At 52.3% G+C, this 26,960-nt stretch overlaps 1 protein-coding gene across 1 annotated transcript in view; it reads right to left on the reverse strand.

The window, feature by feature from the left end:
• Egln1 (egl-9 family hypoxia inducible factor 1) overlaps positions 1 to 19,853 on the reverse strand; it is a 44,787-nt gene extending 24,934 nt beyond the window's left edge. Inside the window, exon 1 of the mRNA XM_077105076.1 lies at positions 18,962 to 19,853. Coding sequence (XP_076961191.1) covers positions 18,962 to 19,816 — 855 coding nt within the window. The 5' untranslated portion in view covers positions 19,817 to 19,853. The remainder of the gene's footprint in view (positions 1 to 18,961) is intronic.
• Positions 19,854 to 26,960: the final 7,107 nt, after the last annotated feature.

Below are 26,960 nucleotides of genomic sequence, written 5' to 3' on the forward strand. Positions count from 1 at the left end.
CCACTGTCCCCTACCCGGAATCAATCAGGTACTCAGTGTCTCGTCTTACCTGGCCTCCACACCGCCCTCGCTGGAAGTGGTTCCCAGTAGACTAACACCATTCCCTGCAGTCTGAATCCAGAATCCTAGCAGTCATGTCTGGGTGAAACTGTCCATTATCTAAGCAATCACACAGTTCTGCTGGATATCTGCAGCCTGACAGGAAAGAACTGTCCTCCCTCTGGTGATACAGCAAGGGCCAGCCTGCTTCAGGGTGGAGACCTCTCGTGGGCTTCTGGGAGACCTGGCCCTCCCTGTCACCCTCCTTGTCACGGCCTCCCTGCTCCAGCCCCTCTGCGTCCAGCACAGATTACTGCTAGCTAGTTTTTTCCTTAACCTCAGTCTGCAAACCAATGTTTACATGAGTCCGATCTTTGTGGCCCCGGCTACTTTGCGCCACTGGAAAAAGTTACAACCACGTAGTCTGAGCTCACGGGGACCCACAGGGTTTCTTGGCATTCCTCAAGGCGGTCATTTCATTGAGACTTCCTAACTCACTAGGTGATGCTTCTTATTTACTTGAGGCAACCAGAAGGAAAAGTCCTTAATTTCTCACCCCAGCCTGTTTCTAAATGTGCCTAAACCTATCATCCTCCTCACCCCGCGTACTGAGCAGGAATGGCTGCCACAGAAGTGCTCAAATAGTGCTGCTGTCCCCACCTGAGACAATCCAGCCTCACGAGCTGCCGTGAGCACATGTCACGGGACCTCATCCAAAGTGCCTGTGCGGGTTCAGTCCACAGTGGGCAGGGGTCTGCATTTCTTGCAACAAACCAATGCTGCTGGCCTGAGGGCAACATCAGAGGCAGGGTCTCATGTCCGCCCTTCTAGCCTCCTCCAAGCCCACCCATGGCGCCCTTGGGCCTGCTTCTCTAACAACCCGAGGCTTTTCTAGCAAACACGAGCTGTCTCTGTGCAGAACCACTCTTTGCTCACACCCACTGCTGCCCAACCTTCCGGGTTCCGCTCTGCTCTGCTCCTGGCAGCTTCTGGGAAGGAGAGTCTCTCCCTGGTTCCCAAACTTCCTTAGTGTCTCTGTGATTTTTTCATGCCCCCCTAGGCCAAAAGAAATCCCTAATACTCACCTTTACTAAGGCGTAAGGGCCAAAGCCCTTGGTCCATGTTTAAGACTAAGCGACCTGGGGCCCACAGAGACAGCACAAGGTTCCCAGCCCTGGGTCAAACTGAAGGCTGGCCACCTGCTCCCATCCACAGCAGGCCTTGCCCTCCCTCAGAGCAAGTGCTGAAGACCCTGCCTCACCAGGAGAGGTGCTGGTGTGCCTCCTCTGAACCCTGAGGACTCTCCCGGGTACCTGCAGGGGTGGGCTGCAGTGTCTGGGGCGCCTGGATGCATAACTCAGAAATGGGGCTGGGGGCTGTCCTCAGAGTCACAGCAGCACCCTGCTTGGGAGCCTGCTGGACATGCAGCCTTGGGATCTAGCCGGACCCAGGCTCAGAGCCTCCCTAGACCTCCAAGTGGCCCTCAGACACAGGAACGCAGATCGCAGACAGACTCCCTGCCACGGGCCTCACCTCCAGTCCCACTAGCTCACTGCCTCCAGACTCGTGCTCCTGCAGCTCCAGGGGGTTATCCTGGCAAAGTCCCAACCCACCCCAGCACCTTCTCTAGCAAAAGCATGAATGTCCTCCAGACACCTCCCCAGGAAGGCCCTCTGTGGCACGGGGACCCTCCCAAAGGAGCTCCATCATCCTGCCCCTCCAGCCCTCTGGCTCTTCTCGTCCTCCAGCCTCCCCACCGGCTTCTGCTGGGACATGGCATGCGCTCCAACGCCGACCTCCATAGCTGGGCGATCCTCCAGAGCCTTAGCCAACAATCCAGCAACTGCCTAGAAGGGCACAGGCAGAGCGCACTGGAGGCCCAAACCACATCTCTGCTCTCCTTGTACACCGCCCTTGGCGGAAGGGCACCCTTGCTCTGCCAGGTTCCCTGACAACTGCCCACTCTCCTCGGCTCAAGGTCCTTGCCAGGCCTCCCATGGACCCCTCCAGCCACCTCCTCCACCTCAACAGAGGTCCTGGCCCAGGTGTGGGCTCCTACGACCATCCCCTCATGCACCCCTTTCTTCTGTCCTCTCATGCACCCCTTCCTCCAGGGCTGCCTGCAAACCATCCCTCACACTCCACTCAAGCCAACTTCCCGAAACTACAATCTGATGCCAGCCGCCCTCTAAATCCTCCCCACTCCACGGCCTAGCTGGATCGGACTGTCTAAGAAGCTGTGGAAGAGGGCAGTTTCGGATGGGGGTGCTTGTGAGGATACTGCTGTGAGGACAATCCCTCTTCAACAGCCATTTTGCTCTGCCCTCTGCCTTGGACAGCCACTCGTGCCACTGAGAGGACTGGGGGGTGCTGTGGCCGAGTCCAGGGCCTCCTACCACTGAGCTCTACCCACGGCACGTCAAACTCCTTTTAAACCAAGTAAAATTCAAAATGAGCAAAACTCACACAAGGAAGACACACCACTTACCTGGGGACTGCACACTACCCGGACACAGTGCCACCCACCAGGGAACAGGGGAGGGAGGGCCTCGGCCTGCTGTAGGCCTGGCTGCCCCATTCTGTACTGAAGTCCTTCTGGGACAGCCCTTCGCATGAGGTTCGTGTTTCTCTGGCTGCCTACCTGTTACTACAGCAAAAAGAGTGCGGAGCCCACAGATACCCCTCCTCACGCCCACCACACGCCAGACACCACCACCCCGGTGTTCCCAACAACGCTGCTGGAAAGGACCTACTCCTGTCACAGATGGGAAACTGGGTCTGGAGAGGATTGGGAAATTTTAAACTCCAAGGTCACATAGCTAAAATGTGGCAAGGGGCAGAACTGAAAGCCACGACTCCTCGATGCCAAAGCCAGGTTCCGCAAAGAGATGCAAGGAACCAGAGGGAGGTGCCGGGAGGGAGAGGTGCCAGGGAAGGGCAGCGGTAACAGGGGAGCGGGATGCTTTAGCAAGCAGGCACTGGGCTCCATGGACCTCAGTCCAGTCTCTCATCAGCCAGGACATGGCACTGATGCTGCCCATCAAAAAACCAGAAGCAAGGATGATGACTGTTGGGAACTGCAAGCTGCCAATGTGGGCTGGACTTTGCTCCCAGCTATCCAGGACCCACACACTCCTGGTCGAGGGCTGAAGGGCAGACAGAGCAAACAGGATGGGCGAGGGTAGGCAGACCCTTCGGTCGGCACAAGGACCCCAGAAGCTCTCCATGGGGTTCTGAGTGGCAGCTGCTGGACAGTCTCGGGAGGCTAGCAACCAAGGCATGAAGGCAGAGGGCGCTAGCTACTTCATGCCTCCAGACAGGGTGTCAATCAGGAACTCAGCAGAGCTGAGTGTGAAAGGGCCTGACCTTCACCACTCACTGGCAGTGGGCTTAGGGAGCACAAGATCCGGGATGAATGCTTTCCCGACCCTTATCCATCCTGCAAGAGCCACCTGTGAACTGGGCCCCTCAACCTGGACTAGACTCTGGCTGGCAGAGCTGAGGTGGGCCTTGCTGCCAACGTGAATGACTCAATGTGTGGGCAGTTGCTGCAGCGCCCAGGCGACAGAAGGCCCACAGAGCCAAGAGGAGCCTTACCAAGGGACCAGCACCCGCCACTACCTGAAAAACCACCTGTCCCACCCTTGTGTCTACACGCTGTCAAAACAATGTCCCTGGGAGCGAATGGCCGTTGCCCTTTCCAGTGGAGGCTGTGGAAGCAGAACAGCACTCCATGTACTCCCATCAGGATTCCAGTAAAAAGGGGGGACCATCTGACACACAGTCGGCTCATCTGGACTTTTTAAAATTAAGAAGCTCCTGGAATGCGAAGAGCAAGAGCCAGCAGGCAACCTGAATGCAGCAGGACACCTCTGAACACACATAGATCCCCTGGCATGAACCGGCAGGTCGCGCTCACTGCCAGCCGCCCCCTGGCTTGCAAGACTTCAAGGCTACACCCGGAGCGGGCTCTTCAATCTCTGGGGCCTTGTCTTCCTCAACTTTGCAATGAGGGAAAAGACGGTGGCCACACCTCAGACGCCCACTGTGAGGACAGAATGCAATAGATAAACTGGATGGCATAGCGCCTGGGACCCAGTGAGCACCCCATCAACGTGGGCACCAACATGGGCACGTTGAGCACAGAAAATGCCAGAACACAGCAGTTCTAGAGACGTCCCCTCCAAGCCCCACCCACATGCACTAGGGCTACCTCACAATCTGACGCACAGTTGCACGTCACAGCATAACCTACAACTGACACCAGGTCCAACCAAGGGCCACGGAAGCAGTCCATCCAGCTGGTGGTCGCCTTGTCTGTTTTTGCGGTGCTGGGGACTGAGCCCAGGCCTGTGCCTGAGACCCACGTCCCCTCTCCCCATCATTTCATTGACTGGCAGTATCCTCCTGTGGAGGCGGGGGGCGCTGTGCCCTGCTGGTCTTCCCACCACACCTTGAGCATGGTTACTCCCTAAGTTTGGCAATAATGAATAGAATGGCTCGGTCTCTGTGTGGACAAATTTCTGCTTCTCTTGGGAGACGCTGCGCAGTGACATCCTGGGTTACACGCTCAGTCTGCATTCACCCTCTGGCTGTGGCCACCCTGTCTGTCCAGTGGCAGTGCCACTTTGCAGCTCTTCCTGCCACGAACGGGCGGATCAACCAAAGGGTGCCCACGTGCCACATCCTCCCTGGAGCATCAGGAGAGGCCCCTTCTGATCTCAGCCTTCCAGTGCTCCCTGGGGTGGCATTTCTTGTGGCCTTAGTCCTATTTCAGTCCAGCGACCAGTAATGCTGAGAATCTGTATGCACTTGGTCTTTCGTGAAACGCCTGTTCCAACCTGCTTTCTACTTTCCCATTGGATCCTTTTATTTATTTATTATTATTTTTTAATATTTATTTTTTAGTTATAGGTGGACACAATATCTTTATTTTACTTGTATGTGGTGCTAGGGATCAAACCCAGTGCCTCACGCATGGTAGGCGAGTGCTCTCCTCTGAGCCACAGCCCCAACCCCTATTGGATCCTTTTATTACTGAGTTATAAGAATTCCTTACACACTCTTGATAGAAGTCTTTCCTCAGATTAATGTAAACATTTTCTCCAAACATGTTTGTCTTTTCATTTCTAAAATTTTTCATTTTTTAAATTTCACATTTAAATATGGACAAAAAATCCAACTTATCAATTTTCCTCTTTTATGGTTCATCTTGTTTGTGTCCTAGGAAATCTTCGTCAATCTTGACGTCATGAGAATTTACTCTTTTCTCTTTTTTTTCTTAAACTGGGGATTGAACCCAGGAGTGCTTTATCTCTGAGCTACAACCCCAGTCCTTTCTACTTTTTTTCAAACAGGGTTCTCCTCTTCTCTTTTGAAGTTTTTCAGGCTTTATACATTTAGGCCAATGATCCATTCTCAATTAATTTTTTATACAGTGTGATGAAAAGCTTAAGGTTTGTATTTTCATAAGATAGCCAAGCCATCCAACACCATTTTTGAAAAAAAACAAAAACCATATCTCATCCTGAATTACCTTGTCATCTTTATTAAAAAAATAAAGTCAAGGCCAGGGTTTGGCTCGGCGGTACAGCACTTGCCTTGAGGCCCTGGGTCTAATGCCCAGCACAGGCATGGGATTCTGAATCCTGCTCCTGCTCCAATGAGCTACAGCCATTTCTTCTTTGACCCAGAGGTTACTTCCTACACGTATGGATTTCTTTTCTTTTCCTTGCCATGCAGGGCAAGTGCTCTGCCTTGGAGGTACCCCGGCCTCCTTCCCAAAACTGCTTTCTGCTTTAGCTCTGCTGAAGAATACCAACACTCTGCGACACTTCAATCCAGGTTTCTGGAGATGTGTTCCATGGTCACACATGGAACAGCCTGCCAGGGGCACCTGAGCGCTGTCGTGGCAGGGGCGAGCTACAGATGACCCTGAGTCCAAGCTGTGACAGTACTGGAAGCTTCTCTATCCTCCTTGACCTACCATCTACTTGTTCCAAGAAAGTCGAAATCTCCAGTTGCTACTACACTTGTTAACTGTTAATTTGTCAACTACTTCTTCCCAATCTGTCAGTTTGGCATTTTGGAGCATTCTAGTATTTTTATAATCAGAAAACACATAAAGTCACAATCAAAGCAGCAACCTTCTTCCCATGACATACAAGATTTCCACAGTCAAATAAATATTCAGTTCCCAAACTCAAGAGAGCAAATGCCTCAATTACAAAATATTTAAGCCCAATTACATTATTCAAAGTTTTGTGTAATTCAATTCAATTACTCTTCTATGTAGAGACCTACATAATACATATTTCTTTAAGAAAAATACATATATGAACACATGTAGTTTAACTTCACTTGCCATTAACTCCTCATTTTTCAAATAATAAGCTTTACTTTGGTTATAAATGAATAAAACCATTTTATCCAGTGTAAAGTTAAAAAAACACACAGCCCCTAATACATAGAGTAGTTCATATCTTAAGGGTTCATGTCTCCACTATTAAAAATGCTAAGGCGGGGCACCCTGGGACTGTGGCTCAACGGTAGAGTGCTTGCCTGGCACATGTGAGGCATTGGGTTTGATCCTCAGCACCACATAAAAATAAGTAAACAAAATAAAGGTATTAGGTCCATCTACAACTAAAACCATATATATATATATATATATATATATATATATATATATATATATATATATAATCAATTTTAGAAAAATGCGGAACCTATGAGCAATTTCTTGAAAGGCATTTGCTGCTATTACACAAATCCCGCAGGTCAAATCCAGCCACACAGATGCTGAGATTCTCAGACCTGGCCACAGCCACGAGAAGTAATGGCTGAGGGTAAAGAAGCCACAAAGCATGACTAGAAACAGGGAAAGCCCCAAGGACCTGCACTATTTTAGCTTTCATAAAATAGCTTTCATAAAATCATGACTTTTAGGATTTTTGCTTTTAAAGTGTCCTATTAAATTATAGATTACCTGGTTAAAAAAAGAAACGCTAAGTAATATTAACAAGTCATAAAACAATCCGATGTACGCTTATCTTGGTGAGAACTGTGAAGCAAGACCAAACTCACTGGTGAGATTCGATCTGCTCTTTCCAGCTCATCTGTATGCACAACCAGCTTTTAAAATTAATCAATATCTAAGGGATTCCATTAGCAAATGCAGCTTAAATAATTAAATTCATGAATGTAAATAAAATATTTATTGCCACAGACTCATTCTGCCAAGGGGAGCCCCAAGGGTGTGACTGGGGGGTCAAATGTCCCTAGGGAGTTCTCTCCATCCCAGCAGGCTGAAGGCACCCTTCCCAGGCAGCCAGGACTCTTTCACACAGTGCCAGGGCTGCCAGCCAGTGGCTGGCACAACAATGGAGAGGTGTCACTTAACAGGAAGGTCTGTTGTCCGAGAAAACGCAAGTCAAGAACTCTGACTGCTGATGGCAACGTCAGCCAACACCAGAAACAGGGACAGCAAAGGGGCATCAGGGCAGAGTCCTAATAACCTGAAGAGCCCCTGCCACAGCTAAGGACATAAGCACCTTCCAGAAAGCTTCTTATGCTTAAGCACGCATTGGCCAGCTCTTCTGTTACCCAGGTCCACACTGCTCCCCTTACAGATGCAAAGGCGGAGGCAGCTGTCAGGCTGAGCTCCAGAGCTCTAGAGTTCCATGCGGCCGAGCTCCATGTGGCCGAGCTCCATGTGGGGAGAGCCAGAAGACAGGTGTCCAGAGCGGCTCCCTTCCCCACGGGGCTTCGTCCACACTCTCCTTCCTTGCCTACACAACTGCAGACGCAGGGACAGCTCTGGGCCTCCTAGCCTGAACAGCTGCACGGGCACAGCCCGCTCCTGGAGAGCAGTGTGGGCAAGCCTCTCACATACCAGTGACGTCAGGCTGTGGTCTCCAAACCATAGAGGGACAGCAGGCAGGCAACTCCAGGATCGTGTTCAACAAGGAGGGCAATTCGACAGGTGTGCATTCCAGTGTCACCTCTTGGAGAGGGCCCTGCCCCAGTCCCAGGGCACGATTACTACCAGAGATTTCATAAACAAGCCAAACCCACCTGGATGGGCAGACAGGACTGAGCCAAAGGACGAGCTCGGCCCTGGGTCGGCTGCCCTGCAGCAGCACCTGGCAGGTCCTGGCTTCCTCCTACACACACCAGCCAACTTCGCTTCCTCCCCAACAGGACCACACAGAAGATAACTTTCAGAAGTGTGCACACGTGTCCCTGGTCCCAAGGTGTACCTGCTGCTCCTCACCCAGGATCTGTCACTGGGCTGACACTCTGGTAGGGGAAAAATAACTGCAGGCACAGTTCTAAAGGCTCAGCGAGACAGCAGAGAGCTGGCTGCAGATGGCCTTGAAGGATGGGCTCACAAACTCTCTGTCTAGTTTGGGCTTTCTGAACTCCATTGCCTCAGTTTCTAATGCCAGGTCTGACTTCAAACTTTGCATGCATGTTCATCTTGGGGTGAGGAGGTGGCAGCTTCCATTAGATCCCTATGAAGCCATGAAACGCTAGTTTAACTGCCTTGGAAAACCCTGCAAACGGCTGAGCTGGGAGACGGGGATGGGGGGAGGGGGCGGGCGGGGGGGGGGGGCGGATTTCATTATCACATGGGATTTCCAGCCAAAAATGTCTATTCAAGAAATTGCACTCCAGGATACCCTGGCCTGTAACCACCCAGAACAACCATTCCTTATGCATCAAGTATCCGTGCTAAGGATGAATCTAAGGTACTGCCTTCACAACTCCACACTGGGAGCATGAACACACATTTCTAAATGTCGACACTAAGTAGAACTGGCAGGCAGAGCTTGTCGAAGGATGAAAACAGGTGAAAGCCAGGCGCAGTGGGGCAGCCTATAATCCCAGCAGCTAGAGAGGATGAGGCAGCAGGATGGCGAGTTCAAAGCCAGCCTTAGTAACTTAGTGAGGCCCTAAGCAATTCAGTGAGACTGTTTCCAAATAAATTGGAGGGGGGAATAAGTGGGGGGCTGGGATGTGGCTTAGCAGGAAAGCACCCCTGAGTTCAATACCTGTTACCCCTGGTAGGGCCAGGTCCTGTCACTTGCACTCACTCTGCCACGGCTTTCCCCAGGCTGATGACGGACTTGGATGTTGAACGTGATCAACACATGAAGGTTTTCTGATTATGAAAGAAATATTTCTCATCTTGCATAAGCCAGGCCCTCTTGTTAAATGCAATCCTCAAACCTCCACTAATGTATCTGCAATTCTGACTCTTGACACTTCTAAGGCCCAATCAAAACCAGGATGATTTTAGAAGTTTAAAGTTCTGCTTTTGAAGATTCTACCTTGCCCAATGTCATGTGGGGCAGGTACCATCTGTGCCTGCATGCCAGGCACAGGTCCTCCCCGGGTCACAGAGGAGGGTGGCCAGGCAGGACCTTCAGCCTCACATCCACCCTGCTGCGTGCTGCAGTGATATGTTTCCTGGGGACTCTCAGGCACTGGGCCAGGCAGTAAGATCCACAGGGCTTGTCCCTGGGGGCACAGGGACGCTGTACCGCTCCTTGCTATCATAACTCAACCCTGGTTCTGGCAGAGGACTGGCACAAAACTTCCCCCCATCTTCAGAGGCCTTTCTCCCAGTGTGTGGAGTTAAGAATAGTTTTAAGGCCTCGCTGCCCTGGCTATTTTTATCTGGAAAGTTAGGGCTGGAAACAGCACGTGAGAGAGACAGGACTTGCCCTCAATAGGACAAAACCTCAGCCTCAGGAATGGCTCCTGCACATTTAGAACTGGATGGGAATGGGGGCAGAGGACAGCCGAGGCAGGTCACTACAGGTAATGTGGCACAGCAAGCATGCCTGGGAAGCTGGCCTGAGCAGCATGGCACCACGGTCCTGCCCCTGAACCTGTGGGGCAAGAAGGTTCAGGGGCAGGAAAGGGACAGGTGGAGGTGGGGGAGATGTTCAGGAAGGGGCTGAGTCTAGACCCAGAGGTGTGAGTTCTGAGGTGCAGGCAGCCTGGGGTGGGCAGCAGGGGAGGAGCTGGGCAGGAGCCACAGGTGTGCGGGGAGGGGGCAGGGAGGTGGCACCCTCCCCTGAACAGCAAATGCACTTCCAGGTGGGGGTGGACATGTGGCGTGAGCAGCTGGCCAGTAGAGGACGCAGAAGGGCCCTATGTGTCCCACACACCCTGAGGTTCCCAGTGACACGGGTACCGTGTCGGAAGCTCACATAGGCTGGACATGGAAAGGATGCACTCAGAGGAGAACCCATTAAGGGAACAATGGCACTGGCAATGAGACCTACACAAAGTGACTAACCTCCCCCAGGGAGGCACCACTGTAGGCCACTCCTGGGCAGCAAGCCTTGTGACGCTGAGGGTGCAGCCACAGCAGGGTAGTGCCCAGTTCTGACGAGAAAACCTGCCCCCTTTCCACACGGACAGGGCTGCGAAGGCTCCTAGGACACGAGGGCGGCCGGGGGACCAGTGCAGGAAAGGGAAGAGACAAAGGGAGGTGAGGCTGCAGTACCCAGGGCAGAGAAGAAGACGGCCTCGGTCGGAAGTGTGATGACCACCCGGAACAAGGGGAAGACAGGGCGTGTGAAGCTGTCCACTGACGGGTGAGGCGTGCCCCAGAACAGCTGACTCTGCCAGACGCCACAGACCCACCCCATTCAGTGTGGTCTGAATGACCACTTCCTCCAGGAGAGCTCTCCTGGTCTGCGTACATTAGGCTCATCCAGACTGCTGCCCATCAGATTGATGCTGTGTAAAAAGCAACACAGACCCCTACTACAGAGGAGTTCTGCCAACAGAGCCGGAGGCAGCGTGAGCAAGCGAGAAAACGCTAGAGGACGAGGAGGCTCAGACACACCAGGGAGTCAGGGCCCCGGGTACCTGGGGATGAGAGGGGGTGACCTCAAGGAAGAAAGGGCCCAAGGTGCCAGCCTTCCAACATGCAGGTTAGATGCTACGCCTCCCCTTCAAGTTTTATAATCCAAAAACTAGTCTGAACCTAGGCATGAGACCCCAGAGGGCAGAGGACCACATGACCTGGGGGCGCAATCTTAGTGCCCAGCACATTGAGCATTCCATGAACAGTTGCTGAATAAATACATGGTGTCCTCAGATGAGATGGATTCAAAACTGTTTCATCCACCTCCCTGTCCCTCCCAACAGGGGATGCCCACCATCTTAATCATGCTGAGTTTGCAAAACTTCAAGAAGAATGTGGGGATGTTGCCCAACCCCACACAGGGTAAGAAACACAGCAAGAAGACGCTGAGGAACCCTGACAGTCAACCCAGTCATGGCCTGGGTGCTGACCAGGTACCCAGATCCGCCCCAGCGCCTCTCTGACCTTACTGTGGGCAACTCGTCCACGGGGAGTTGCCGCTTTATTTCTGGAGAATTTGCCTTGAAACAGGCAACTGACTCAGGAACTTGTGCAGGAGATCACCTGGGAGAAAAAGTGTAGGCTGGAGGAGACAGACCTGGCCACAAAGGACAGTGCCATCTAAGGGCACAGACACCAGGGAGAACCGCACTGACCCTCCAGTCCCTGCCTGAATGAGGAGGAGCCTGGCTTCTAACAAAAAGCCCAGGGACAGGTGATGGACACTTTCACGCCGAGGCTACAAGAGGCGAGAGCCTCAGTCTCCCCACTGACTGAGCCTTTTCATACTGGTGGAAGGAAGCTGCCTCCTTAGCAGCCACGTGGCCAGAAAGGGAAGCCTAGGGACCTGAACACTGTAAGGAGCCTGCAAGTGGCCCTGGCCTGGGTGGCCAGGAAGCAGCTCCTCCCACCTGCCTTCTGAGACCTCAGCCCTAGGCCCAAGACCCACCTGCAGCTGAGGGGCTGTGAGCAGAGAGGCACCCGTGCCCAGATGCCACCCAGGACCTGAGACATAAGATGTGGGTGATGTCCTAAGCCACTAAATCTCGGGTGATCCGTCACATGGCAATCGTAGCTAATACAAGCTACCAAGAAGTCTGCAAATAGAGGCGGTTCGCCTTCTCCCTCCTCTGGCTTCTGGCTACGTGCAGAGCAAGAATCGAGCCTCAGGAGAACGCCACGGTCAGACACTGTGGGCAGAGTCAACACCCGAAAGCTGCAGGAGGGGAGGGGACCTACAGGTTGGAGCCAGGGCAGCAGAGGAGCCACGACCAGGGCAGGGGTGAACGGGCTCATGGGCAGCAAGACCTGGCCGAGGGGCAGCTGCTGAAAGTTCTAAGTAAAAAGCAACACAGACCCCTACTACAGAGGAGTTCTGCCAACAGAGCCGGAGGCAGCGTGAGCAAGCGAGAAAACGCTAGAGGACGAGGAGGCTCAGACACACCAGGGAGTCAGGGCCCCGGGTACCTGGGGATGAGAGGTGGTGACCTCAAGGAAGAAAGGGCCCAAGGTGCCAGCCTTCCAACATGCAGGTTAGATGCTACGCCTCCCCTTCAAGTTTTATAATCCAAAAACTAGTCTGAACCGGAAGCTGCTAGGACTAAGGTGGGACGACAGGTTCTGGGTCCCCGGCTCTGTCCTGGGTCCCTGGCTCTGTCGGACCTGCCACGTGTTGATCTTTAAAGGGCATTTCACACACAATAGCCTCATGCTCACTGTGCTTCTGTGACTCAGCCACCCCCCCCCCCAGAGTCAAAGCAAGCTCCCACAGGCTTCACAGCCCTGGATTCTGCATTCTCACTTCCTCACATATGTAGCTGGTGCTCTGTGGCTCTGAATCCATCCAGGGGATCAATGCCCTCACACCACCACCGTCTTCTGGGTCCTCAGTACAGGCCCTAGGCGACCCTCCACTTCAACCACACGGTCACTTGTAGCTAGAATTCACTGAGACTGTTCTTGATATTCTGTGGTCATTCTACTCCTTCTGGATTTTCTGTAGGGGTTTGATTTTTAACAGCACATTTAAATGAAGATATTTTATTTCTGACTTTATTTTGACTCTGAATCTAAATCTATGCTGGCCTCATGCTGAACCAATCTCCTCCAGGGTTTCCACAAATCTCAGAATCTGGGCATTTCTTCTTACATGGATTTCCAAGCCATCTTGAGCCAGCTGTTCACAAGGGCGCACAGATGTGAAGACAGCCAGGGTGGAGCTGGCAAGGGCACGTGTGGCCCCGGGGAGCAGAGGGCAGGCCAGGGGGTCAAGAGCAGCAGCCAGCACGGCCACCCAAAGCAATGTGAGCAGAGAGCACAGAACTTTCTTCCTGTGGCTTTGGCTGGAAACTGATGCTGGCAAGCAGCTCATAATGGAAAATGAAAAGACGGGGCGAGAGAAGACAGGCGGAAGAGTTAGGGCGAGATAGAAAAGCAGTTACTTCTCTCCAGCACCAAAGTCAATTCCGGGGCCTCGTGGCTGTTCCTTCCCTCTCACCTCTAATCCACCTGCAGGTCTCCTGGGTCACCATGTAGAATGCATCCAGGCCACCCACAGGCCTGCTCAAAGCCCCTCACCCCAGGCCCAGACCACAGCAGGAGCGTCCAACTCCTGCCCTGCTCCTCCTGCCTGCGGCTGCCCTCAAAGCACCACGGAGACCTTTCTTTCTAAGACGACGGGTCTTATTGTGCTGCCCAGGCTGGCCTGAACTCTGGCCCGAGCCATCCTCCAGCCTCAGCCCCCCAAGTAGTTGGGATTTCAGGCCCATGACACATGCCTCACTCAGACTCCCACGGCCTCTCATGTCACCCATGATAAAACCTGGGTCCCAACCCTACAGCAGCCCGTGCTTCCCATCACAGGGCTCTACTGACTGTGTCCCTCCCCCAGCTGGAACCACTGCAGCTTCCTGGCCATTTCTGACATGCCAGGCACAGTCCATCCAGGGCTCCTGTATTGCTAGTGGTAGCCTTGCTCGCGATGGTTTTCCCCGGACCCACGAATCAGCCCCTGGATTCACTGAGTCTGTACTTAGATCTTGTCCCCAGCTCTGTCCTCACCTCGCTCATCTCTGAACACATCCCACCAGCACATCCCATTCCTCACACCTATGCCTACTGACGCCCACTCTGCCCTCCCCAGGGAAGGTCAGCTCTGTGAGAACAGGCACTGTTTAGGCTCTTCAGACACCCCTGGCTGCCCAGACATTGTCTGTACATGGGCAGAACTCACTTAACACTTGTTGAATGAAAAGACTTTCAAAACAGGACTCAGGGAACAGAACAAGGAGCCAAGAGCACACATATTCTGTGAGGACATGGGATCTGGGATACACGCCCCCTGTGATCCTGGTGACTCGGGAGGCTGAGGCAGGAGGATTGTGAGATTGAGGCCAGCCCTAGCAAGTTAGCAAGGCTATAAAATCAACTTAGTGAGACCCTGTCTCAAAATAAAAAGGGCTAGGGATATGGCTCAGTGGTTAAGCAGTCTTGGGTTGAATCCTCAGTACCAAAAAAAAAAGGAAAGAAAGGGGATCTAAGACATGGAATACGGAACAAAGAATTCCAAACTCAGGAAAAGTTCACAGTGACTTCAGCGAGCAGGCAGCAGATCTGTCCGAGCCTTCAGGAAGCTGGTTATGGAAAAGTGTCACCATGACATAGGAGGCACTGCAGCAAGGGTAGCAAGGAGCTGAGTGCTGTGGATCAGCTCCACAGGCAGTGCTGGGTGAGCCTCCACCAGGGGTCTGCTTTGTAGAACAGAAGCATTCTTGCTGGAACTAGAGTCAAAGGCAACTGTGACAATGGCCCAGTGAGACACGGAAGCCACTGTGCAGCCCAGATGTGCTCCCAGTGTGGACTCAATGCTCCTAGGAAGGACGGTAGGACACAGCAGAAAACTTCTATGAGAACTGCCCAGAACTTGTCAGAACGAAAAGGGGACAGAGAGCTGGAGTCGCTTACACAGAAACTAAATAAAGACAAGCAAGCTGCTGACATCCTCCAAAGGCAGAGCAGAGACACCAGGAAACACCAAGGACCAAGACAGACGGCAAGGCTGACGGGATGGGGCAGGGCCGGGCACTGAGAGTGGACGTGCCAATCAGAAATAGCTTGAAGCAGCTCCTCCAAGGATGGAAAGGGGAGGCCGGCACCAGGGAGCACAGCTTCAAACAATGCACAGCAAAGACATTGCAGGAGAGCCTCCAGGAGCCAGGCAGGGACCATCCACGAGGGAGAGTCACCCTAGAGCACAGAAAAGCCCAACTGCAGGAGCTCCGGAGTGAACCAGGGGAAGGCAGGAAGCCCAGCATCCAGCTCCTCCCAAAGAACAGAGGCCAGCCCCATTGGGCTGCAACACGTGGTTCCACAGAGGCACAGAGGGACAGCAGAGGGAGCTGATCCAAGGCCTGCAGGTGTTCCTGACCAGCTCCGCATCCTTGAACAACTCATCTAATCTCTCTGGACCTATTTCCTTTTTTAAAAAACAAGTGTGCGTGTGTGTAGGAAGCAGTTCTGGTCAAAAATGGTTCTGAGCCTTTTTTCCTCCAGCTCATGAGACGGGGAGAGACAGGGAGAGCAGGAACTCTTAAAAGACTGGAGTCGGAAAAAATACTTTAGAATTAAAGGTGCGCATTTACACATAAACCAGCTCATTAGACAAGTGCTTCCTACAAGATGAATCTGCTCCCTTTCCACCTAGCAAGCCTCTAAGCCTCTGAGTCCATCCTTCCCAGCAGCTGCACAAAAACTGCACATGCAGGATTTCCCACCTGTCTGTACCCTGTAGAACTGACTTTGATCCTGAATTCAGATGCAGTTAGTAACCATCAACAAGTTGCTTTGATATGTAGGTCCAGGGTTCCATGAGGAAAGAGGGGAGCAGAGGAAGAGAGAGAAGGGAGTCCTGTTGGGCCCAGCCTTACACTGACCTATTCATTCAGGCCTGAGCATCATCAGGTCATGCCCCCAGTCCTGCAGGTGGGATGCAGGCCTGAGCCTAGGTGCCAGCAGCACAGGATTCTGGGGAGGGCTTTCTCCTCAGCTTGCAGGCATCTCCTCCCTGTGTCCTCACAGGACAGGTAAGGTTTTTTTAACAGGAGAGGATTGTTACCATATCTCTATTGTAGAGGAAATAAAGCAACAGGACTTCCCTCACCCTATTCTCTGCTCTGAAAGCCATAATCTGCCAGCACTGACCAATTAATTGCAATACCAACAAAAGAATCTTAGTAACCCAACCTGGTATTTCCATCAGCAGACCTTACTACCCCCTCTTCTTACTTATGCTTTCCCTGGACATATAAGGTTGGGATGAAACTGCAATTGTTAGGAATACCATCTAGTAATTTTATCTTCATGGGCAAGCCTTTTCCTTTAGGGACACCACAGGAAGGCTGAGGCTCCTCCAGCCTCACTGCCCTCATTCCTCTTCCTCTACCCTCAAGGCCCCTGTGACTTCTGAGAGTAACACCCCGCAGCAGGCTGAGGGTCCTTCCTGGTGGATGGAAGAATGTCGGAAGGGGAACAGGATCAAAGGGCGGTTTAAGGGGAAGAGGGGAATGCCAAAGACCAGACCAGACCACGCCAAAGTGCTGGGACACCAGTGGTTTCTCTTTTCCCCGGTGTTACTTCATCCTTCCCTGCAGTCCCTCGGTTGGAGTAGCTGAATAAACAGTGGCCAGATAAATACTTGGGAGGCCGGAAGCCACCTGATGACCAGGCCCTGCCCCAGGTATGAGCGCGGAGCACAGATGGTATAAGGAAAACTACCCAAGATGCTCAGCGGGGAGGCCTGAGCACAGGACCTGGACTGCTGCAGGTTTCAAAGCCTCCCCACCTGGAGCAGGGAGAAAGCAGAAGTGGGAGAAGGACCTGCCGAGACCACACACTTGAGAAGGGTATAAAATTCTTTATGGAAGACCCCTCCTCAACCACCCACCATGAGGTGTTCTGGCAACTCGAGAGAGGTGCTTACAAGCACCACTCCGACAGTCAATACACGCTGGCTTTAAGCCACTGCGTCAAAGAAACATTGTCACCTGGTGTGAGTTTACAGAGCCCAACCATGGAATCCGATCATCCACACAAGGCCGGTGCTGCCTGCCCACTGTCAGCTAAAATGTTCATCAAACTCTGCCTCCAGGGAGGTGCCAAGAGATCGACACCTTCAACACCACCCCCATGTCCCACCTGCCTCCAGAGGGGCAGGGAAAGCGGGGTCTTGATGTCCAACTCAACTGAGCTGAACACCAGCCAGCTTTTCCTAAGTGCAAGACCTTGGCTGCGTCTGAGCTGAAACTTCCTCAAACGTAAATCAGGAATGCCACCCACTTGGCAGGATTAAGACTGCTGTGGCTGTCTGTGTGGAGCTAATCTGGTGCCCAGCACACTGCGGTCACTCATGGTCTGGTGGTGCTATTTTGACTGCCTTCGCACTCCCCCAAAGCAAGCACCCTCGTGGGGTTTTTTGTTTTGTTGCTGCTGCTGTTGTTTTAGGAATACTCAAATCACATGTTTAAACATGACTACCCAAACTCTTTCAGCCAGGAAGTATAATGAAAGGAATTCCTAAGATCATTCACAGATCCTGAAACTAATGGAAGCATAAAATCAGATGCAGAGACGGCACAATCCCCCTTCCTCCAGCCGGTCCCTCACTGCAACATTGCAGGTTCAGTCAAGAGACTTAAATCAGTTTCCCTCAGCCCCCTGGGTCCCTTGGGGAAGGAGATAACTATGTCCTAACAGGTACCCAACAGAAGCAGCTGCTCTAAAGCCAGGCTGTCTGCTGCCCCTTCCCTGAGAAGGACAGGGGAGAAGAGGTCTCAGCTTAGCTGGGAAAGTAGATAACCTTGGAAAGCAGATCAAGGAAGATTTAGGACATCCCCTTCCTCTGACTCGAACGTCAGCTCAGCCCCATGGCGGGCCTTGGTCAGCCCTGTCCCACTATAGCACCTCTCCTGCTCCACCTTCAGATTTGACCCAACAATGTTTGTTAATATAAATGAAAGTCTTGTGAAAGAGCAAGGCTGAGATTCACCCAGGTCCCTTTCCCTACCAGCTTCATTTTAAACAACTGCTCTTCTTTCCTGAGTCTAGTAACAGGAGGACACATGCCTTCCCCACCGTGAATCCACAGTTGTGAATGAGCATCACACCTGGATTCCCCACAAAGCTCATGTTTGGAACCCTCCCGATGCCTGTGTCCAGCCTTTGGGCAGCCTGAGAGTCACACATGTCAAAACGGGACAGTAACACACACACAGAAGAGCCATGTGTGTACAAACGCACCTGTGCTGATTTCCCAGCACAGTCCCGAAACAAAATCAGACACCAACTGACAGCGCTTCGGGAGGAGGGTGGCCCAGCAGAGCTGGGCACAAAGAGGATTCAGTGTGGAAGTAAAGTGAAAGGAGCTGCAGGGGAGGGGCAGGTCTGCTGTGACCTCGAGAGGGGAGAGGCCCGACTAAGGTCCTGCTGAGGAGCACTGCATAGCCAAGAGCAAACAAAAGGATCCCAGGAACGGAACCGGACGGCTAAGAGGGGCCTCCTGCTCCAACGCGGTGCTGCCGCTGTTGATGTTCCAGGAAGCTACAAAACTGCTGCTCCTTTTCAACAGAGGGATCATATCAACAAAGCACACAGAGGAAACCTAGCTAAGATGGAACCTGCCTGTACTGAGCGACCCGAAAACGGAAATACCTCTTTCCCCGCTTGCAGTGGGTTTGAAAACAGCAGGGACGGAGCCGGACGGCAGGGGGAGGGCGGCGGCGCAGCTCTTCCTGCACACTAGAGTCCCGCGACCAGAGACCTGCCTCTCTGAGGTCCGCGGCCCGCCTCTCTTAACGCGGTGCGTGGTGAGCCGCGCAAGACCGGGCCTGCGGGAAGGGCTACGGAGTGACAACTGCGCACCGCGGGGCAGGGGACCGTGCCCTCTTGGCCTGCGTAGCCCAGGTCCAGGCCCTGCGCCCGCGCCACGGCGCTAGCCGGCAGGACAGGCCGCCCCTCCCCGGCTCCCGCCCAGCCACTTACTTTCGTCCGGCCATTGATCTTGTAGTTGCCCAGCTTGCCGTTGCAGTGGCGGATCAGGTCGTCCATGCTGCTCATGAGCAGCCCGATGGTCTCGCAGCCGGGCTCCTTGCCCTCGATCCAGGTGATTTTGTCACCCCGGATGTCCTTGGACGAGTCGCTCTTCTGGCTGACCAGCTGCCCGTCCGTGAACTTGCCGGTGTCGTGCAGTGCGCGCACCTCGTCGCCTATCTGCTGCCCAGTCTCCCTGCCCAGGAAGTCGTCCACCACGCAGATGCCGTGCTTGTTCATGCACGGCACGATGTACTCCAGCGCCAGCTTCAGCGCGGGCAGCGGCTTGGTCTGCCCGTTGGGCCGCAGGCCGCCGCCGGGGCTCAGCGCCTCTCCGGGCGAGCTGCCCGCTGGGCACAGGCTGGCCCGCTCTGGACACGGCGACCGCCGCGCGGGCGGTTCCTCCTGGCCGCGCTCGGCCGCGCCGCGGGGGCCCCGGGCCTGGGCCGCGTCCCCGGGGGCCGGCGCGCGCGCGGCCTCGGCGCTGCCCCGCCGCTGCCCCGCCGCCTTCCCGGCCCGCGCCCCGGCGTTCCCGGCGGCGGCCCCGGCCCGCGTCGGAGGCGCGGCGGCGGGCGGCGCGGGGCCCGGCTGCGCGCGCGGGGCAGCGGCGGGGCCGGCGGGGTCGCCGCCCTGGCACACGAGCTTGTGCTTCTTCCAGTCCTGGCGCTGGTGCTCCTTGCAGCAGTAGAAGGAGCTGCGGCAGCGGCCGCAGCGCAGCAGGTTCTCCATCTTCCCGCACAGCTCGCAGTACTGCCGGTCTCGCTCGCTCGCGCTCGGCCCTCCGGGCCCGCCGCTGTCACTGGCCATGGCGGCGGGGCCGGCCCGGGGCCGGGCGCGGGGCGGCGGCGGGGCCGTCAGGGCGCCGAGCACCGCCGCCCGCCGCGGAGCCGCGCGTAGCTGGCCTCAGCGCCGCATGGCGGCCGGGGCGGCGAGCGCGGCCTCGGGGGCGGCCGCGGGGAGCGGGCGGGCAGGGCGCGGGCCGCGGCGCCACTCGCTCCGCGCGCGCTGCACGTACACCACGGCCGGCGGCCCGGCGGGCGGGGCGGGCGCACACGCGGCGCGCTCGGCGGGCGGGCTCGCGCGCCCCCGCCCCGCCCCGCCCGGACGCGCCGGGCCTGCGCGCGGGCGGGCGGCGACACCTGCCGGGCGAGCGCGCGGCTGGCGAGGCCGCGGGGCGCGCTCCGGGCGGGGCCGGGAGGAAGCGGAAGCCCGCGGCGGCGCGGCGTTCGCCGGGTCGCCGCCTCCGGAGCCGGGCCCGCCCGCCCCCTGCACCCGCGGGACCCCGCGCAGCCTCGCCCAGCGCTGCCGGGCGCCGGGAACAAAGAGCGCGGCCGGGCCGCGGGGGCCGCACGGCAATGGGGGCGCGGTGGCTCTTTTCTTGCCTTCGCTAAACCCTGTGAAATCTGCGGGTCAGAGCCCCAGGAAGGCTTGGTGGCAGCAGGTTAAATGAGGTGACTATGCCGGCTTCAGTAACCACGTCGGGCGCTCCAGTTCAAGCGCGGACTCCGGGAAGCGCGCCGGGTGCTGCAGGGCCTACTGGCATTACCCCTGCTCGCATTTCGTGGAATACAGTTCTTTGTTTTGCACCAAGTGGAAACCTTACCAGAAACGAACCAGGGGTGCTGCCTTCCACCTGCCATCTGTCTTAAGAATAAAATGGCCTGCAAGTCGGTTTTCACAAGCTGACAAAGCACCGCCAGTGCGGGAACCCCACGCCAGGCTCCCAGGTGGTCTACATGGGCTTAAAATACAGTCTTACAGGAGCTGCAGTGTGTACCCCCAAGGTAAAAGAGTATGAGGAATTGTTATAAACCACATTGCAGAACAAATTTCTAAAAAAGGGAAAAAATCCAGCTTCAGTCCCCAAGTGTAAGATCTCTTTTTCAACTACATATGATATAAGGCTTATTAAATACTGCTATGCACATAAAGGGCATCCTTGGAATCCAGACTGGAGAGAGGAAAATATCTCCAATTTGCTGGTCCTTTGGGAAACTGAGGAAAAAATTAAATTCACAGCTTCAAATTCCAGACCAAACTAAAAATCCTGCCTTCTCAGAACACTCTTGAGACCTGGGTCTACCCCAGATATGCATCCACCTTCCCCAGAGTGTTATGAAATTCAGTAAAATGTCATTTCACACATTACTAATTGGACTCTTAGTAAGTGTATTGAGTGCATACGAGGGGTCACATGTGTGAAGCCATCTTGTCACACTTGAGCACATAGTTCAGTGTAGGGGGTGACATTTAAATAATGACACCCCCCAAAAAAATAAATAAAATAAATAATGACATCTCAGAGTTTAAACTGCCCCAGGAGAAGAACCATTACAGTGGTTTAGGGACATGGAAAATTGCTAGATCTGCCCTTTGCAGCAGTAAGATTCCATGAAATTAATTTAGAATTTTCTAAAACTGTAAAGGAGTTATTGTAGAGCTTACAAAAACAAACTTTTTAGATATGTACAAATTATGTATTTCATTCAAGTAGAACCTAATTCTTTATAGGCCTCCTTTTACTAGCGTAAGTATAAATTGTCCTTGACTATTCCTGAACTGTTCTTACTAGGCATATTCATAGCACAAATACTTGATTCTTCTAAATTTAGTCATGTGTAGGTATTTTAAATAGTCCAAAAATTGTTTTAAAATTATTATTTAGGTCTATGGCATGCAAATTATTTATACATTTAAATGTACTTTTCTATTTTCATTGAAATCTGCTTATAGATGTCCATACCGAGACCATTGTTTGCAGCCTGACACAGTGGCACATTCCTGTAACCCCAGCTATTTGGGAGTCTGGCTCGGTAGGATCTACAATTCCAGGCCAGCTTGGGTCACATAGGAAGACCCCATCTCTTTCTCTCTCTCTCTCTCTCTCTCTCTCTCTCTCTCTCTCAAAAACAAACAAACAAACAAAAATGTTAGTTAGCTTTTTTTGTGGTAAATATGTATACAAAATTACATGCTGAACATGTATATCTTGGAGGTACTTAATGGGTCAAGTAAGATTCTTATAAAGTTTTCATGAATAGAGCAGTCAAATATAAAATACTGATTTTAAGTATTTCCAAAGATCCGTGGCTGCAGAATTTCCATTTACTCTGGCTTAATGATTTGTGAACAAGTTACAGTGCAGCACAGTTCCCCACACCATGTGCTAACAGCTCAGGAGCCATTGGTGAGTTTGCCAAGATTCTGAACCTCCTTCAGCAGCTGAGTGGTTGCCAATGGCCCAGGGGTTATAAAGCAGGCTCACAGTGCTATGCAAGAATTTGTGATCACTTACATGGTGCTTGCTGTTAGGTGCCACATTCTGTTCTAAGCATGCTGCAAATACTAACTTGACCCGTCGACAGAACTATGAGGTGGGTACTGACTGGGCCCATTTTACAGAAGGGAAACAAATAGAGTGTGACAGTGAGTGTCCCCCCAGTCCTGAAGAGCATGAGAAATCCCAGGCTTTGAGGGACTCCACCTGTCCAAGAGGACTGTCGTGGGAACTGAAGAAGGAGTAAAGCTAAAAGCGCTGCCCGAACCCATTGAATCAACTGCCACTAAAGCTAACAGCACCCCTTTTGGCACCCCTGTGCTCTTCCAGGAGTGTTTCCTTAAGCCATAAAGTGATAGCCCTGAGAACTGACCACAAATGGATGCAGTGCTGAGAGTAAGTGCAAGAGGTAAGTGAGGAAATGGATGCAGGAGTCACTGTGACCATTGAGGAAAGCTGTGGACAGAACAGTGCCTTCGAGGAACTAGCCCCTTCTCTGCTCTAACACATTGAAGATTCACATCGACTATCATCCCCTCACAGGGAATCAAATACCTGATTGTAAATAATGGTCTCTTGTTTCCCCATCTGTGACAATCTTGTTTTAATGCATTGCAGAGAACCGAAAAATCAGATTGTCACAGGCACTCCACCAAGATAAACAGGAAGGCAATCTTTGGGTTCCCGGAAAATCAACTGAGAATTTGAGGCGTTTTCTATCTATAGTTTGGGGACACGTACAAGAAGATGTCTCTTCAACTTCGAAGCAGCACCTGCTGTCTGTGCCAGCATTCTCCCAGAGGCACATATGTTCCCAGGTGCACAAGGCCACCCTGCTCCTAGCACTTTGGGCAAGGCTGTCCCCCGCTGGAAAACGAAATCTTTAACTAAGAACTTCTCTATGTCCAGGAAAATTGAAATAGCCAAACTGTATCAGTCATGATCTTAAAATGACCCACGATCCAGTTTAGAATTTTATTAAGGATTGTAAAATAAGAAGTATAAAATTTATGGCCATTTCTCATTATAGTGAGTTTTTTAAATGGCTCATAAACTTGGGATTTTATATATTATATTAATGTGATTTTTTTCCTAGAAAACATTATCTTAACATCAAATAGTACCAATTAGTAACTTATACCAACCCAAGTTGGAAACACAGAAATAATTTTTCTGCAGCAAACTGAAAACATAAACAAAGACAGAGAAAATGATGCAGGCAGTTCCATTGTATCAGCTCAAGCAGTGATCAACCTGCGCCCTCTTCTTCTCTGTCTAACCCTGTTCTGCCCCTTTTTGTTCTTGGTGGGTAGGTGGGAGGGAATACTAAACATATACGAACTTCAACATGCATGTCTGAGAAGGCTTGTAAGAAAAAGATCAAGTATTAGATTTTTTTCCTGGTTGTCTCAGGATTCTGTTTTTTGTGTTTCTTGAGTGGATTTTGCTTGACCAGTACCTGTCCACCCACCTCCCTCCCCCCACTGATTTTCTGGAGGAACGTGACCACTTATGCTGTAGATGTTCCTTGTTCTGAATTGGCTGGCTTCTTCCTGTGATAACCCCTTTGTTCCTGTAGGTAGTGAGATGGATTTTTATCACCCATGGCCTGAGTGCTGTGCATCTCCTAATAGGCCACATCTGGAGACACAGGCTGGCTGGGAGTTGTTGTTCAAGGTCATGTGACCACAGCCTGTCTCCTCCCTCTGAAGATTATACCACCCTCTACTCAGTTGTTCTAGCTTCAGATCCCATATTTCATTAGAGGTTGTAGAATAAGGAACTTTCTAATCCTATCATTCTTTCTGGATTTATTACCTGAAGAAATCTACCCTATGGAGCCTTTCTCCACCAACTCTTGGTTGCCCTGAAATACCACTTGTATGTGACAGGGAGGGTCAATCCCTGTTTCTTTTTATTTCTCAATTTTCAGAAATATTGAGCTGGTGCCCTAGCGATTTCTAAAGAGGTTTAAAGAAACAGCATGAATTTGTGGATTTTCATGGCTGCAATGTTTTCATCATTCTCTCTGGTGCTCCAACTGTCCCATGTGTCCTAGACATGGTCACATTTGTCGGGAGCCATTCTCACACGTGACTGGGTGACTCCCGGTTAGGGTCTGAGGCGCTCTGGCTGTGTCAGAGCTTTCCCGGCCCTCTCCTGTTGAGAGAACCTGTCCGTGTGGGGGTGTAACTGACCACTGACCCCGGAGGCCCAATCACTGACCCTGACCTTGGAGTGCCGCCCCCCTTCAACCTTCATTGGATGGAATTCTTCCCTGAATTTCTTGTTCCCCAATAAAAGGCTACTCCCTGGCGTGCTCACTCTCTCTCTCTCTCTCCTGCTAGCCCTGAGTAATCCTTGCTGCCCTGCCGGGCGGTTAGAGGTGGGAACCAGAGAGGGGAGCCGTCTCGGACCTGGTCATAGAAAAAGGTAACTGAGTCTGTGTGTTTATTTCGATCTCACTAGCTAACTTTTATGCCAAGAACCTCATTAATGAAACCATTGCGCTGGCCACATGGTAGACACATTAACCTGTGAGGAGTTCTTGCTTCCTGGCACAAGATGGCCCAGACTGACCTTGCACACTCCTTGTCCCTGGCACAGACTGGGCATAACTCCAGAGCCCTGGTTACTTCTAGTGGGAAATGGTGGTTTATAATGCTGTCAGAGGAGGACGCATGGCCACTGGGTTGATGTAACTTCTAGTGCCTTCTGATAGAGCCAGGATGGGGGGTTTTATGTGACTGTGCCAGGAGTAGAAGCATTGCTGGGTCTCACTCCTCTGGAGCCTTAATATAATGTCCTCTTTCCCTCTGCTGCAGTGTCTCTGAGGGACACCATGGCCTGGCTGCTCATCTGCTTCTCTCAGAAGAAATGCTCATCCAAGCTGCTGCCCCAGGGCTGGCCCCTTCTGGCCTCCTCCCCGAGGACTGCTGGGCCTCCCACGCCAGCGTTTGGTGCCCAGTGCGGACACCCTGCAGGGTGACTCCTCTGTGCCTGCCCTTTGCTCTCCTCTTGTTCAAGGGCAGGTGCTTAAGCAACCTTGGCATCACCGTCCTGCAGAGGCACACAGGCTAGAGGAATCTGGAGCTCATTTCTCTACTCACAGGTAATCGGGAGTTTGCACTGTTCCGTTTTGCTGGGAGCCATCAGCCAAGTAGGTATGACAAATCCCTTGCCAGCTTACTCCCATGCTGTCTAGTGGAAGGACTTCTGAAAGGTGACCTTGCTCAAGGACCAGGGCAGGATGTTTAGGGTGTTCCCCCTTTAGAATAGGGCAGTTTAGCATAATAGGAGATTAGGGTGTTCCCCCTTTAGAATAGGGCAGTTTAGCATAATAGGAGATTAGGGTGTTCCCCCTTTAGAATAGGGCGTATCCTGCTGCTGAGTTCCTCTTGAGTGCTTAGGGTCAGACAGTATATTTTGGGAGACAGAAGCCCATGCGGTGTGGATTTGGGCAGAGTGTGGATTTTGGGCAGAGAGTGGATTTGGGCAGAGAACGTGGATTCCCCCAGAGCGTGTTTGTAGACGGCCGGTGTGAGTTCGGGAATAAAGAATTGCTGTTTGAATCTACAAGCTGTGTGGAGACTCATGATTTGTGCCCAGCCAGAGACTGCGGCACCGTTTCATGCTAGTGCTGAAGGTGAGTGTTATTTGCACTTCAGATTTTATGGATTTGGGGGAAGCTGTATCGAGAAACAGTGATTTGGCCTCTGACTTTATACTCCAGGCCTGAAAGCCCTGTTAGGGAGCAGCTGAACCATAACCAGAGTGAGATCCTGTGGGAACACGTGAGCCAGAGGTGCTTCGGAGCAGTGATGGACACTGTAATGTAGACCCAGGGTCAGAGAACTCTTCTGTGCAGACGATAAACATCCTGGGCTTTGGGGACAGGCTATTGCTTCTTGTTGGGGGCCAGCAACTCTGCTGCTGAAGCACAAAAACAGGCATCAACAAGAAGTGACCAGAGCAGTGTGGCTGTGCTCCCACCAACTCGACAGCAAAAACAGGCAACAGCCAGAGTTGGCCACAGGCCATAAGTGCCACCTTGCCACATACCAGCCCCTGGGAATGACCTCAACACAGATCAATCACAAAATGTCATGAGATGGTGGTATGCTTCAGCAGAAAGCTCAGAGAACATCAGTAGAATAATATTTGCCTTTTTAAGAGTTTCTCACTTAATACAGAAATAGCAGCTCACATCTTCCATTAGAGGCAGCAGGATGGAGATTGCTTTAGATCTTTGCCGTGTAGTATCATCATAGGCAGTATTTAATGGTGGGAAATGGCTCACAGTACATTGGGACGTACTAGCACAATTCAGGAATCCAATTAACACTTGTTGGTGAGTAAGCTTTAAAAGCTTACACAAAATACCATCTGTAGTTTGCAGATAGTGTTCAGTGTGCTTGGAAGAGCCTGAAGTGTGGACGGCAGTGTCCACGATGAGAACTACTGAATGGTCTCGTCATGAACATCTTTGTTTTCTTTAGTTGTTTCTTCCTTTACAATTCCACAATAAATATGTAGATAGTTTGTTAAATATATTTGTTTTGATCTGAAACAAATAATAATTTAATGGCTTGTTTGTGATAGAATATAGTGTAAAAAAATGAATAAACAAAGGACTTAAAAACAAAAGATGCTTTAGTGGATGGGATGCTTTTG

Source organism: Callospermophilus lateralis, chromosome 13 (assembly GCF_048772815.1).
Source record: "Callospermophilus lateralis isolate mCalLat2 chromosome 13, mCalLat2.hap1, whole genome shotgun sequence".
NCBI lineage: Eukaryota > Metazoa > Chordata > Mammalia > Rodentia > Sciuridae > Callospermophilus > Callospermophilus lateralis.